The sequence below is a fragment of the Boeremia exigua genome (assembly GCF_020726555.1).
Source record: "Boeremia exigua strain MPI-SDFR-AT-0100 chromosome Unknown C7974scaffold_9, whole genome shotgun sequence".
Classification (NCBI taxonomy): domain Eukaryota; kingdom Fungi; phylum Ascomycota; class Dothideomycetes; order Pleosporales; family Didymellaceae; genus Boeremia; species Boeremia exigua.
The window spans coordinates 472,819-486,453 of NW_025763526.1; the positions used below are offsets into that span (position 1 = coordinate 472,819).

The 13,635-nt window shown below is 52.5% G+C and overlaps 5 protein-coding genes across 5 annotated transcripts; 2 read left to right on the forward strand and 3 right to left on the reverse strand.

Moving 5' to 3' along the window:
- Positions 1 to 29: 29 nt before the first annotated feature.
- C7974DRAFT_226006 (beta-glucosidase-like protein) lies at positions 30 to 3,155 on the reverse strand. The gene is made up of 8 exons (XM_046137272.1): positions 2,956 to 3,155; positions 2,697 to 2,898; positions 2,609 to 2,642; positions 2,411 to 2,552; positions 2,101 to 2,360; positions 1,460 to 2,056; positions 508 to 1,404; positions 30 to 455 (listed from the first exon to the last, which is right to left on the reverse strand). Exons 1-8 carry the CDS (start codon positions 3,059 to 3,061, stop codon positions 84 to 86), a joined length of 2,610 nt encoding a protein of 869 aa, XP_045994553.1. The 5' UTR covers positions 3,062 to 3,155; the 3' UTR covers positions 30 to 83.
- Positions 3,156 to 3,922: 767 nt separating this feature from the next.
- On the forward strand, positions 3,923 to 4,878 carry C7974DRAFT_398856 (uncharacterized protein). The gene has a single exon (XM_046142355.1). The coding sequence runs from the start codon at positions 4,127 to 4,129 to the stop codon at positions 4,697 to 4,699; it is 573 nt and encodes a 190-aa protein (XP_045994554.1). The 5' UTR covers positions 3,923 to 4,126; the 3' UTR covers positions 4,700 to 4,878.
- C7974DRAFT_226073 (muts domain V-domain-containing protein) lies at positions 4,529 to 8,874 on the forward strand. The gene is made up of 3 exons (XM_046137275.1): positions 4,529 to 5,366; positions 5,417 to 5,591; positions 5,660 to 8,874. The coding sequence occupies exons 1-3, from the start codon at positions 4,812 to 4,814 to the stop codon at positions 8,737 to 8,739; spliced, it is 3,810 nt and encodes a 1,269-aa protein (XP_045994555.1). The 5' UTR covers positions 4,529 to 4,811; the 3' UTR covers positions 8,740 to 8,874.
- C7974DRAFT_226018 (uncharacterized protein) lies at positions 8,863 to 10,832 on the reverse strand. Its single transcript, XM_046137274.1, has 5 exons — positions 10,523 to 10,832; positions 10,067 to 10,349; positions 9,756 to 10,010; positions 9,526 to 9,700; positions 8,863 to 9,481 (listed from the first exon to the last, which is right to left on the reverse strand). The coding sequence occupies exons 1-5, from the start codon at positions 10,584 to 10,586 to the stop codon at positions 8,987 to 8,989; spliced, it is 1,272 nt and encodes a 423-aa protein (XP_045994556.1). The 5' UTR covers positions 10,587 to 10,832; the 3' UTR covers positions 8,863 to 8,986.
- Position 10,833: 1 nt separating this feature from the next.
- C7974DRAFT_226017 (heat shock protein 90) lies at positions 10,834 to 13,386 on the reverse strand. The gene has a single exon (XM_046137273.1). It carries the CDS (start codon positions 13,282 to 13,284, stop codon positions 11,176 to 11,178), a length of 2,109 nt encoding a protein of 702 aa, XP_045994557.1. The 5' UTR covers positions 13,285 to 13,386; the 3' UTR covers positions 10,834 to 11,175.
- Positions 13,387 to 13,635: the final 249 nt, after the last annotated feature.

A 13,635-nucleotide genomic window follows, 5' to 3' on the forward strand; every position in this document is an offset into this window, starting at 1 on the left:
CAAATGGAGCAACGGTAACGAGAAAAATGTAGACAGAATTAAATTATTCCGGTGCGTATAGAAACATGTACTCCCTCGGAATGTCAAACGGGGCTCGTCTGCCCATCAGCACAAGTCCTACCGGCCGTGCTGCACCTCAAGTGCAAGTTGTCCGAGCTGTTACCGACCCATATTCCATAATCTCCAGTAACTGAAGGTATACGCCAGTTCTGAGAGACTACATCCCACACACTCAGATCCTTTCTCGTAACCCGCAGACTGAGGGTTTGAGACGCGCCAGGCTGCAGTGTGCCAGTCTTCTCGAAGTCGCGCAGCTGGATGACTGGCGTATCAAATGTGACACCCTGAGGAAATTGAACATAAAGTTGAGCAACTGCCTTGCCGGCTCTGGTCCCGGTGTTGGTGACTGTCAGTGACACGTCGTACGCGACGTCAAACAGGGCAGGGTTGCCTCCCTAGTTACAAGGTCAGCGTCTGTCGCGCGGGTATATGCATGAATCTTCTTACCTGTGCGCCTCCAGCTGCAGGTCCTGGTTTCTGCACGTTGGAGTAGCCTACTGGGTACGGGTACTTTGTTGCAGAATTCGCGGCCGTTGCGGCGGCGTCTGCGTCCTGCTTCTCGAGCCATGAATAGAGATACCGCCATATGCGATCGAAATTTTCTGGCCAATAGGCTTCTGATGCTTGTGGAATCGCAGTCGAGTATGAGGGTGTTGCACCCTTGGCTGCGCGCGTTGGTGGCACGGAGGACAGCGGCGTGACAGCTCTTATGGACGCGCCTGAGAAAGAGAATGAAGTATAACTCAGGCCATGGCCAAAAGCATACTTAGGCTTAATACTCTCTTTGTTGAAATGCCTGTAGTCAATATACAGCCCCTCTGTATGAGTATCCTGCGGCTGACCGATCTGATATCCGACTAGATTGACTGAGGCAGGGTAATCGCTCTCCGTGTTCGGAAGCGTGTATGGGAGATGTCCCGATGGCGAGACATCACCAAACAATACATCCATCAAGGATTTGCCAGCTTCTTGTCCTGGAAGATGAGCGAAAAGAATAGCTTTGACTGAAGGCAGATCGTGCCATGCGTCCATAACGATTGGTCCGACGGTGTGAACCACGACGACAACGTTCGAGTACTTTGCAGCCACGTCTTGAATCAGCCTGTCCCCATTATACCAAAGATTCAGGTTAGATGATGTCCGGTCTCCAGGATTGCCCTCTACGGTGATGTAATTCTCTCCAGAATCGGCCGTGACAAAAACGACAGCGGTATCGTTTGGGCTTGGATTTGAGTTGGAAGGAAACGAATCACTGTTGAAGAATTGGTAGGTTGATCCTCGTGACTTGAAACCATCGATGGGCGAGTCCATGTATGGGTATCGTGCAGAGCCGCTTCCCCAGCCCTAGATCGCTGGTGTTAAAAACCTATCACTGCGAAGGAAGCTGAGTGGTACTTACCATACCAAGGGTGCCCTTGTTACATCCCTGATCAGCACAGGAGTTGATACCATCTGGATTCTTCTCGGCATCTGTGCCAAAGATCTTCAGACTCGCTGTGCGAGAGAGCGGTAGGGTGTTATTTTGATTCTTCAGCAACGTTATGGCATCTCTAGCGACTTCCCTTGCGACTTCTGCGTGGTTACCTTGTACATTGACAAATTCATTCACTACTCCAGTCGGAGAGAGTAGTGCACCGGGGTACAAAGGACCCTCGGCATTCTGGGTGTTTGCGTCGAAATTGGGTCGAGGATAATTCTGATCCTGGCCCATCTGGAAGTATGCGGCAAGTATGCGAGTAACGGCATCATTGAGTCGGTCGACCGGGACGGAACCGTTCAGTATTGCTCGGCTGTAGTCGTACATCCAGTAAGAGTTTCCGAGAAGTGGTATTTCGTTCCGGTCACCCGGCATTGACATATCGAGTCCAGCCAACGCTGTTGCTACACCAGAGATCTGGGCTAGCCAGTCTGACATAACGAAGCCTTGAAAACCAAGCTCGTCCTTGAGCAGGCCATTCATCAAGTAGCTGTTTTGTGCAGAAGCCGAGCCGTTGACCTAAGATGTTAGTCGAGCCTGCAGTCTTTCCTGTATCGACTTACAGCATTGTAGGCGATCATGACAGAGCCAACTCCGCTACGAACACCTTCGGCAAACGGCCAGAGATATAATTCGTGCATTGTCCTGTCGTCCAGATTTGAGGAAATACCTGGCTTGACAAGGCTGTACATTCTGTACATTTCCTGCTCGTTAGCGACCAAGTGTTTGATAGTTGCGATGACTCCAACACTTTGCACTCCTTCGATGGTCAAGGCTCCGCCGAACGCTTGGAGAACGGGATCCGAGCCAAACCCTTCCCAATCTGACGTAACACGTTAATTGTTGTTGCATGCTATCAGAATACTCACGTACTTCTTCCGCCGCGAGGCTTACGTCCCAGGGCGCCAACACTTGGGCCCAAGTGAATGTTGACTCCTTTCCCTCGGAACTCTTCTCCAATAGCGATGCCACGGCGGCGCATCAAATCCTTGTCCCACGTCGCGCCTACAGTGATCTACAATGACTCGTCATCAGAACTTGAACTCTCTCGGAATCAGCGAAAGCTCTTACCCCTGCCGGAAAGGCGGTATTATGGTCGGTGTTCCTGTGCACGAGATTCAGCCAAACGTCACACTTCATGGCTGAGCAACAAACTTACCGAAGACCAAGCGGTCCATCTTGAAGACAAAGCTGAGGTATTCCAACTCTCAATGCACTGCCAGTATTACCAACACATCGCCCCATGAAGATACCAGTGCCTGAGGTGATGTTGGTCTTCTCAGCGAGGGTCATGTTGGAGACGAGCAGCGCAGCCTTGCGGTAGCTTTCACTCCATTCTGACACCCAACCTCCATGAGGTGCTGAATGTATCAGGAAAGGAACTTGTCAAATGTGGGTCTGACTTTGGTTGTATTTACCTGGGTAGTAAGGAGGAGCAACATATCCAGGTGGTACAGGGTCACGCGTGTCAAGAACAGCTGCTGCTGCGAGCGACGAGAAAGAGAGAAGAGTAACAGATCGCATGCTTAGAAACCGGACAAACTATTGAGGGCTCAATCCAGCCGGTATGGGCCGGTAGTTAGTTGGCAGCAGGCAGGACGCAACTACTTGTACCTTCAGCATGCAAAATAAGAAGCTGCAATATCCAAGATTGCTGTATCGATTTTTACCTCATAAGGGACCAAAGTTAGTCATGTTACCTGTAACCCCAGATTATAATGTGCAGCAGGCCGACGCGAGGTACATTTTCAGCAGTGCAGCCGAAGGATAGAGTGCAGTATCCAAAATGAGCAAGTGCAAGAGATTTTGGGTCATGCGCCAACAGCTGTTGACCAACGAGAGTCGCAGCCGCCCAAGCTTATACCCGTTTGCCTGTTCTCGATAAAGATGAACGTTGGTCCAAGAAACGGCGCTCGGCTGTGCCTTGTAAATGCCTACCCCCTGCGATAAGTGATGGATCCTCCCGTGCATAGCGGTCCTTTTCTACAGGCATGTGCAGGACCTGTGCTGACGAGGAATTCAGGAGTATTATTGCACACTTCTGGCATGTGACGATGCTGCACAGCTGTGGAATCAGCACAATCACCTGGGTTTCGTTCTGATGTGCCATTGCAGTGCCATTGCAGTGCCAGTGCCGTGTCAGAGAAGTGTACGAGCGGAGCGCGGCAGCCAAAGAGGAGACCTTGGTCGACAACGACCTCGGCTATACTAGCGCTTTTCAGGACCTATTGCGGATATCAGTCCCAATGCAATACCCATAGCCCGTGATGACCATGTGATGTGATGTACATAGTGCTGGTATTTGACACGCTTTGATTGGAGCGTTGCGGCGCGAGACTGCACTACCTTTGCGTTTGAAGCGTCACCAACGTTCAGACGATAATGACCTGAAATTGCACAGACGAACATATGCATCTCCTTTAGAAGACGTACTGCGATCAACATCTTCTGGTGCTGTTACTCGGAAACGGAAACGCTAACGTATGAAATGTGTATAGATGACGTCAGGTTCATTGAGTACTCGTCGTCGATTTGACCTTCATATTGAACCACCGATCTCCAAACATTTACTGCTTAGAACTATACATCATGTCTCGACAAAGCTATACATCGTTCCAAAAGCATCTGCTGTTCTTCTCGACGCCCACGAACCCACCGAGACTTACCTTCATATCCGCGTTGAAAGGTGCATGCGCACTCGGACTTGACTTTCCAGTCTCAGTAGTCTTAAGCCTTGGCCTGAAGTTGCTTTACACGCCGTTCAGCCTAAAGGGCATTGACATAAACGATATTCCTCTCTCGTCTCAGCGAAGCCAGCTCAGCAATGTCACGTTACCGACAGCCAAGAATGAGTTCACATGCTCCGAGCTCCTTCGACTCCTTGACCAGGAACGCAATCCAGGATTCATTAAGCATAAGATTGATCAGGGGCACCTTGTAGGATTCTGGAGTATGGCGGCTGATACGCGCACGCATACTGTTGGCAGAGACGATGTTGAGCGGTTCCAGCAAGGAGAGTGGGAGGCAGCGGTTACAGAGCGGAGACGGGAATCAGACGAAATCCTGCCGTTGTGGAGAGGAGGGCCGATTTGGGCAGGGGGTCACAGCTGGGCTGTTGATAAGCTGCTCGGCGTGAGTGTCTATAAACCGAAGAAAGAATGAGAAGCACGGCAATTATTTCGTGTGTTATAATTGACTGGGAAATGCAGATCAGATAGCTATTGAAGACTTGATAATTAGACGTAGTAATGTAAGACACTTTAAGGTGTGGCTGATGTCAAAGTGCAATGACCCACATTTAATACACGAACGCGTCGCGCCCTGCCTCGTCCACTTTGGACGCGACTGGAGTACTCGACCTCTAAACATTCGCCTCACCGCACTCAACGTCAAGCCATTCTTTAAAGCTGCAAGCATGGTCCGCGGAGTTGAGGGAAACGAAATGTCGACACCGCGTCCCTCACAGAAGAAGCAGCCCGCAACAGGCTCACAATCGGCGAAGAACCAAAAGTCCATTCTCGGGTTCTTCCAGAAGAAGTCGACCAATTCACCCAGCCCTGCACCATCTCAATCCACACCAGCAAAGCAGACACCCACGCCTACACTATCGAAAAAATCCTTCCCTCGCCAACCCCCGTCTCTCACGCCCGTACCCAGCAGCGATGCACCCGAGCCTTCGAGTCCAATCCGGGGGCAAGATGAAGACACCCCCAACGCAGGAAGAAACAAGGAGAATGGTCTGCCTTCACGCATTTCTACTCCAGACCCAGGAGCTGACGGTGTTGCCTCAGAGTTTGCAGGCGTCGCTCTTAGCAGTCCGTCACGCAAGGTACGTGAGACGCACATATTGCAATCGTCAGAAGCTAATTAGACGTACAGGGCAGGAGAGCAGTCAACTACGCCGAATCGGACGAGGATGATGATGATGTACTCGGACCCATTGCGAACAACTCGAGGGCAAGGGCGATCAAACGGCAAAGAGTGAGCATCGAAGACGAATCAGACGATGAATTTGGTTTAGACGCTGCGACCCAGCAGGCTATGGTTCAAGATGGTACGGCCAACCACTATATCACGGCTCGTCCGAGTCAATATGGGACATGATACTGACGCATGCGACAGACATTGACGATTTTATCGCTCCTGATGACTCTGAAGAGGAGGTTGTCTCGAAGAAACGGAAGCGACCGTCGTCCTCGAAGCCTAGTACGAAGGCCACACCAGCATCTTCTCCTCCACCGGTTCGAGTCTATAAAGAAGAAGAGGACGAAGTCGATACTACCATGACGGGTACCTCAACAGCCCAGCAATGGGTGTACGACCCTGAGAACCCTTTGCAGCCGAAGCCTCGCCCAGCAACCCAAGACACAAAGAAAAAGCCCAAGCTGAAGGAGAGACCATCTGCTTCCGAGCCCGAGAAACGATACTCGTGGCTAGCGAACATGCAGGATGCTGACCGGAACCCCCCCGACCACCCTGACTACGACCCACGCACACTGTACATCCCACCTCAAGCCATGAGTAATTTCTCGCCGTTTGAGAGGCAATACTGGGAGATCAAGTGCAAGTTCTGGGACTCGATCGTGTTCTTCAAGAAGGGGAAATTTTACGAGCTCTATGAGAAAGACGCATCGGTGGGCCACCAGCTCTTTGATCTCAAGCTTACTGATCGAGTCAATATGAGAATGGTCGGTGTACCAGAAGCCTCACTAGACATGTGGGCCAGCCAATTCGTCGCGAAGGGCTTCAAGGTTGCTCGGGTCGATCAGATGGAATCAGCTCTGGCCAAGGAGATGCGCGAGCGCGACGGCGTGAAGAAACCGGCCAAGAAAGGGGACAACATCATTAGGCGCGAGTTGGCATCTGTTCTCACCTCTGGCACCCTGGTGGATACAGGCATGCTTCAAAATGACATGTCGACCTACTGCATGGCTGTGAAGGAGATTGAGCGCGATAGTTGTCCTGCGTTTGGAATCGCCTTCGTCGACACAGCAACCGCCCAGTTCCAGTTTTGCGAGTTCACTGACGACGTTGACTTGACCAAGTTCGAAACACTTATTGCTCAGATGCGGCCTGGCGAGTTGCTCGTCGAAAAGTCTTGCATCTCTGCAAAGGCTCTGCGGATTCTCAAGAACAACACGGCGCCGACAACTCTCTGGAACTGGTTGAAGCCCACGAAAGAGTTCTGGCCTGCAGATATAACCATGCGTGAGATCGAGGTCAACAATTACTTTCAATCGCCGACGGAGGACAATATCACAGCTTGGCCGCCTGTCCTTCGTGAAGCACGACAGCAAGAGCTTGTCATGTCAGCGTTTGGTGCGCTTCTGCAATATCTCCGTACTTTGAAGATCGAGCGCGACCTTGTAACACTGGGCAACTTCCAGTGGTACGACCCTATCCGGAAAGCCACCAGCCTGGTTCTTGATGGGCAAAGCTTGATCAACCTCGAGATATTCGCCAATACATTCGATGGGTCGGCAGAGGGCACATTGTTTGCTATGTTGAACCGATGTATCACACCATTCGGCAAGCGGCTACTAAGGCAATGGGTGTGTCATCCTCTGGCAGATGCAAAGAAGATCAATGCTCGTCTTGATGCTGTCGATGCTCTCAACGCAGACTCTACAATCATGGATAATTTCAGTTCCTCGCTTAGCAAGCTACCTGACCTCGAGCGACTCATCTCGCGCGTCCATGCTGGTCGCTGCAAAGCCCAAGACTTTCTCAAGGTCCTCGAAGGCTTCGAGCAGATCGAGTACACCATCAGCCTGCTCAAGCAATTCGGCGACGGCGAAGGTGTTATTGGGCAACTGATTGCATCAATGCCGGACCTCGCTGGCGCTCTGGAACCATGGAAAACAGCATTCGACCGCAGCGTGGCAAGGTCAGATGGTACACTTGTACCAGCGTCTGGTGTTGAAGAGGACTACGATGAGAGTCAGCAGGCTGTTGACGAATGCCTTGCTGATCTCGACACACTGCTCAAGAAGGTTCGCAAGGACCTAGGCAACAACTCTATTTGCTACCGCGACAACGGCAAGGAGATCTACCAACTCGAAGTACCGAAGAAGACGAGAGTGCCCAATACCTGGGATCAGATGTCGGCAACTGTAAAAGTTACTCGGTACTACTCCCCCGAGCTGCGAAAGCTGGTTCGGGCTCTGCAGGAGGCTACAGAGACACACGGTCAAATCACGAAAGAGGTCGCCACTCGCTTCTGTGCGAAGTTTGATGAAGACTACGTGATCTGGCTTGCTGCTGTTAAGATAATTGCGCAACTTGACTGCCTCATCAGTCTGGCTAAAGCGTCTGCCTCGCTTGGTGAACCGAGTTGTCGACCGGTTTTCACAGAAGACAAGCGCTCAGTCATCGAGTTGGAGGAGCTGCGCCACCCATGCATGCTCAACACGGTCGACGACTTCATCCCCAATGACATCAGACTGGGTGGTGATTCGGCGAACATCAGTCTGTTGACTGGCGCCAACGCGGCTGGTAAGTCGACAATTCTGAGAATGACATGTATCGCAGTCATACTTGCTCAGGTCGGTTGTTACCTGCCTTGCACGTCCGCGAAGCTCACACCTGTCGACCGCATCATGTCCCGCCTTGGAGCTAATGACAACATCTTTGCATCCCAGTCCACGTTCTTCGTCGAGTTGTCTGAGACCCAGAAAATTCTCTCCGAGGCAACACCACGCTCGCTTGTCATCCTCGACGAGCTTGGCCGTGGTACTTCTTCCTATGATGGCGTTGCAGTGGCGCAGGCAGTCCTGCACGACATCAGCACACGCGTCGGCTGCGTTGGTTTCTTTGCTACACACTACCGCTCCCTTGCCAAGGAGTTCGAAGCACACCCCGAAGTGATCAACAAACGTATGCGTATTCATGTCGACGGTGACTCGAAGTCAATCACTTTCTTGTACAAGCTTGAGGAAGGCGTTGCAGAAGGCAGTTTCGGAATGCATTGTGCAGCTATGTGCGGTATCCCGAACAAAATTATCGAGAACGCTGAGAAGGCCGCTCGCGAGTGGGAGCATACGTCCAGGCTCGGCGAACGAATGGAAGTGAAGAAGGAGGAGGGTGGTGTTTATGTGCCTATGGGCCTGCAGAGTGACGTGGCATGGACCCTTCGTGAGGGCCTCGAGGGCATTGGTGATCGCACTCTGGATGTACTGCTGGAGGCTATCGCTGCCCTGTGAACACTGTCACGTTTCGGATGTTATATGAGATGAGTGTGATCAGATTCCATCACACTTCACGGTATGTAGGCACGTTGGCGTTCTGGCATGTATTACTGGGATGTATTTATATATACAGCGTCGCACCGCTATCGAGCGGGCAGGACACGATATCTATTTATTTAGCGAGCCGCAACGTACTGAACGATAGTTATGTATCAATCCCTCTCACCACGCACTGCCTGATATCTCCGCCACACCCACACTTTCACACCTTCCCAAGGAACGTCAATGCGGAGACAGCATATCCTTCAAACCCGACGTTCAGCGTCGGCTGCACAACGGGTGCGAAGAATGGCGAGTGATTACCAGGCATCTCGCTCAGCTTCTCCTCCTTCTCCAGTCTGGAGTACAACTCCGGATCCGTGCCGCCGTACAGGAAGAAACAACTCGGCTTCCCCACCGCCGTAGCCAGAATCCCAAAATCCTCACTCCCCTGCAGCCGCGCAATATTAGACGTGTAGCTCGCATACTCGCTCTTCCCAAAGTGCGACGAGAAACTCGACTCGAGCGCAGACGTGACCGTCGCATCGTTGAAGAGCAGAGGAAAGTTGCGTATCTCCTTCAGCTCCGGGACGTTAGGGTTGCTGGACGCGAGCGCTTCGGCCTCGACGATAGTTCTCACGCTCTTTAGTACGCGTGCGCGTGTCGATGGTGTCGCGGCGCGAATGTCGAGCTTCAGGTCGGCGTGCTCGGGGATGATCTGTGGGCGTCAGTATGGGTACTCAGAGGACGGGGAATACATACGTTCTCGGCATCGCCAGCATGGATTGCGGCCACGGTGACAACCGCGAAGTCAAGTGGGTCGACTTCCCGCGCAACGATGGTCTGCAGGCGTAGGATGGTGGAGGCAGCTTGAACGATGGGGTCGTTGCCGCGGTGGGGGGTCGAGGCGTGGGTCTGGCGGCCTTTGATTCTGAGGCTGGAAGGTGTTAGGCTTGTCTGCTTCTGCTTTCTCGATGGAGTAGAGTGCTTACAGGTACGAATCTGCTGAGCTGGCTATCAAGCCGTGCTTCGTGCCAATCACGCCGGCCTTCTCAGGCATAACGTGCGCGCCGACGACAACATCTGGGACAGGGACTTTGTCGTACAGGCCGTCGTCGACCATGGCTTGCGCGCCCTTACCTTTCTCCTCAGCAGGCTGGAAGACGAGAATCAGTGTCCCACTCCAGGCGTCTCGGGCCTTTACTAGAGTTTCTGCGGCGGCTAGGAGCGCCGTGATGTGCATGTCACTGCCATCCACTGTGAGCATATCTTCCACCCAAAAACAGAAGAACCAAATACATACTGTCCGCAAGCGTGCATGACCGGCTTTTCCACCCCCTCAACGTCGCTCATGCGCTTTGTGCTCGCGTATGCAAGACCGGTTTGCTCTTGCACGGGCAACGCATCGATATCAGCACGGAGCAAGAGCGTCTTGCCATCGCCATTCTTGAGCACAGCCGCAAGCCCGTGACCACCAATATGGGAGTGAATCTCGAACGCATCGAATGACTCAAGGTGCTTGACAATAGCTGCAGCGGTTTCCTTTTCGCAGAAAGAGAGCTCGGGGTGCGCATGGAACCATTTGTCTAGATTGGTCAGTTAGCGGGGCGGTTGCCGGTTGCTGGCATGGCATTCTTTCAGGTATGACCTGGGAGGATATCGCGCGGCGATTAGGTAAGAATGTTACAATAGTAGTGAGTGATTAGGAGACCACGATGTTTGACGCCGAAAACCACTGGCAACGTACAGCGTTACTCACAAAGCTCCTCATATGCAGTGAGGTCTGGTTTATGAGCAAGGACAATTTCGCTGATTGAAGGCATCTCGGTGTTTACTATCTTGATGCTTGACAATTGGGCGAAAAGTTACGGTTCTTATAGCATGAATACTGCGGAGCACGAATGACCGTGTTGTAGGCCCTACGGAAAAGCTTATCGAGCAGTGCAGAACATACAGAAAGATGGCCCGGGTGATAATCTTTCGGGCAGCCACTGTCGGTTCAGAACAGCCTTCCGACGGGAAAAGTTGAGAATGACGTTGCGTGATAGCGGCATGGCGGGGTCGGATGTGGCTTCGGGAATAGAAATAGAAACCTAGCACGCATGCGATTAGCAGGACGAAAGTGAGCAAGTACACAGCACAGCGCAAGGGAACAAAAGTGTTTTTGAAGTTTTCATCATTCATGAATCAGCTACTGAGTATGCTCAGAGCTACCCAGGGTAGATCTACCTAGTACAATTCGGGATATCCATTTACTCATGAAGCGTAAAACCACCACTCTAAGACGCCGACGTCGATGAAGCTAATCGTCATGCAAGTGAGGTAAGAAAAGAGAAAGAAGAGCCGTAACACATGAAAGGGATATCAAAGCGCCGACCAAACTTTTCGAAACGGAAAAAGATGGCGATACGCTTAGTCAACCTCCTCCATAGCGCTCTCGCCGGCAACAGCAGGTGCCTCCTCGGCAGCTTTGGTCTCTGCCTCGGTCTCAACCTCCTCGTCGACGTTCAGGCCGAGAGAGACGAGCTTGTGGATGCGCTCAGCGTACTGGACGGGCTCATCAATGGTGAAGCCAGAAACAAGCAGCGAGGTCTCGAAGAGGAGCTGGGTGATGGACTTAACAGTACGGTCCTCCTCACCATCAGCCTCGACCTTGCGCTTGAGCTCCTTGATGATAGGAGACTTGGGCGAGATCTCGAAGGTCTTCTTGGAAGACATGTAGGAGCTCATTGAGGTGTCACGGAGAGCCTGGGCCTTCATGATACGCTCCATGTTGGCGGACCAACCGAACTGGCCGGTACGGATGGCGCAAGGAGAGCCGATGAGCTTGTGGGAGACAACAACCTTCTCGACCTTGTCGCCGAGAACGTTCTTGAGGCTCTTAGCGAGGCTCTCGTACTCCTTCTCCTCCTTCTCGCGCTCAGCCTTCTCCTCGTCTGTCTCCTCGAGCTCGAAGTCCTTGGTGATGTCGACGAGCTTCTTGCCGTCGAACTCCTTGAGCTGAGTCATGGCGTACTCATCAATGGGGTCAACAAGGAAGAGAACCTCGAAGCCCTTCTCCCTGAGTGTGTCGAGGAAAGGAGACTTCTGGACGGCCTTGAGGGACTCGCCGGTGATGTAGTACATCTGCTTCTGGTGCTCGGGCATGCGAGTGACGTAGTCGGTGAGGGAGGTGAGCTCCTCGCCAGACTTGGTAGAGTTGAATCGCAGAAGCTTAGCAAGCTGCGAGCGGTTCTGGGAGTCCTCGTGGATACCGAGCTTAATGTTCTTGCCGAAGGCAGCGTAGAACTTGTCGAAGTTCTCACGGTCCTCAGCGATCTCGTTGAAGAGCTCGAGAGTCTTCTTGACGATGTTCTTGCGGATGACCTTCATGATCTTGTTCTGCTGGAGAGTCTCACGAGACAGGTTGAGGGGAAGGTCCTCAGAGTCGACAACACCCTTGACGAAAGACAACCACTCGGGAATGAGCTCGGTGGCATCGTCAGTGATGAAGACACGGCGGACGTAGAGCTTGATGTTGTTCTTGGTCTTCTTGGTCTCGAACAGGTCGAAGGGAGCGCGCTTGGGAACGAAGAGGATAGCGCGGAACTCGAGCTGACCCTCAACGGAGAAGTGCTTGACAGCGAGGTGGTCCTCCCAGTCGTTGGAGAGGGACTTGTAGAAGGAACCGTACTCCTCCTGGGAGATGTCGGCAGGGTTGCGTGTCCAGATGGGCTTGGTCTTGTTGAGCTCCTCCTCCTCAATCTTAGACTCCTTGACCTTCTTGGTCTTCTTGGTCTTCTTCTCCTCCTCCTCATCGTCGACCTCCTCAACCTTGGGCTTGTTGTCGTCACCCTCGGTGGTGGTCTCGGCGGCGGCATCCTCGTCCTCGACCTCGGTCTCGGTCTCCTTGAGGACGTGGAGGTAGATGGGGTAGGAGATGAACTCAGAGTGCTTCTTGACAACCTCCTTGACCTTGGACTCGTTAAGGTAGTCGAGCTGCTCATCCTTCAGGTGAAGGATGATCTTGGTTCCGCGACCGATCTGCTCGCCCTCGGTGTCCTCGGTGATCTTGAAAGTACCACCAGCGCTGGACTCCCAGATGTACTGCTCATCATCGTTGTTCTTGGAGACGACGGTGACGCGGTCGGCGACAAGGTACGCAGAGTAGAAACCAACACCAAACTGACCGATCATAGAGATATCGGCACCAGCAGTGAGAGCCTCCATGAACTGCTTGGTACCAGAGCGGGCAATCGTACCGAGGTTGTTGATGAGATCAGCCTTGGTCATACCAATGCCGCTGTCCTGGATGGTAAGAGTCTTGTTCTCCTTGTTGGGGATGATGTCGACGCGGAGGTCCTTGCCGCTGTCAAGCTTGCTAGGATCCGACAGGGACTCATATCTGATCTTGTCGATGGCATCGGAGGCGTTGGAGATCAGTTCTCGCAGAAAGATCTCCTTGTTCGAGTAGACGGTGTTGATGATAAGGCCGAGCAGCTGAGAGATCTCAGCCTGGAACTCGAAGGTTTCACCAGACATGGTGGCGGTTGTGTGTGGAGACTAAGAAGATTCGTTAGTCGATTGTTGCGTTGCAGCGCTGCAAGGCTGGCGATGCCGGTGTGTAGACGCAGACGTACAGATTAGGCGGGGTATTGAGGGTATTAAGCTCTGCTGTGGTGTATGTGCAAGAGCAAGCGCTGAGACAATCTGTCTATAAGTGAAAGGTGTGGTGGGAGCAATTCAATGGAGAGTCAAGGGCGAGAAGGCAGAGTTTGGTGCTCATATAGGCCTTGGTGTGGAGCTGAGAATCTTCTAGCAACGAGGGCAGAATTCGGTGGAAGTTCTTCGAAACAGCCAATTGAGGCTAGCTGCGCCCTCTGTCTCACCGCC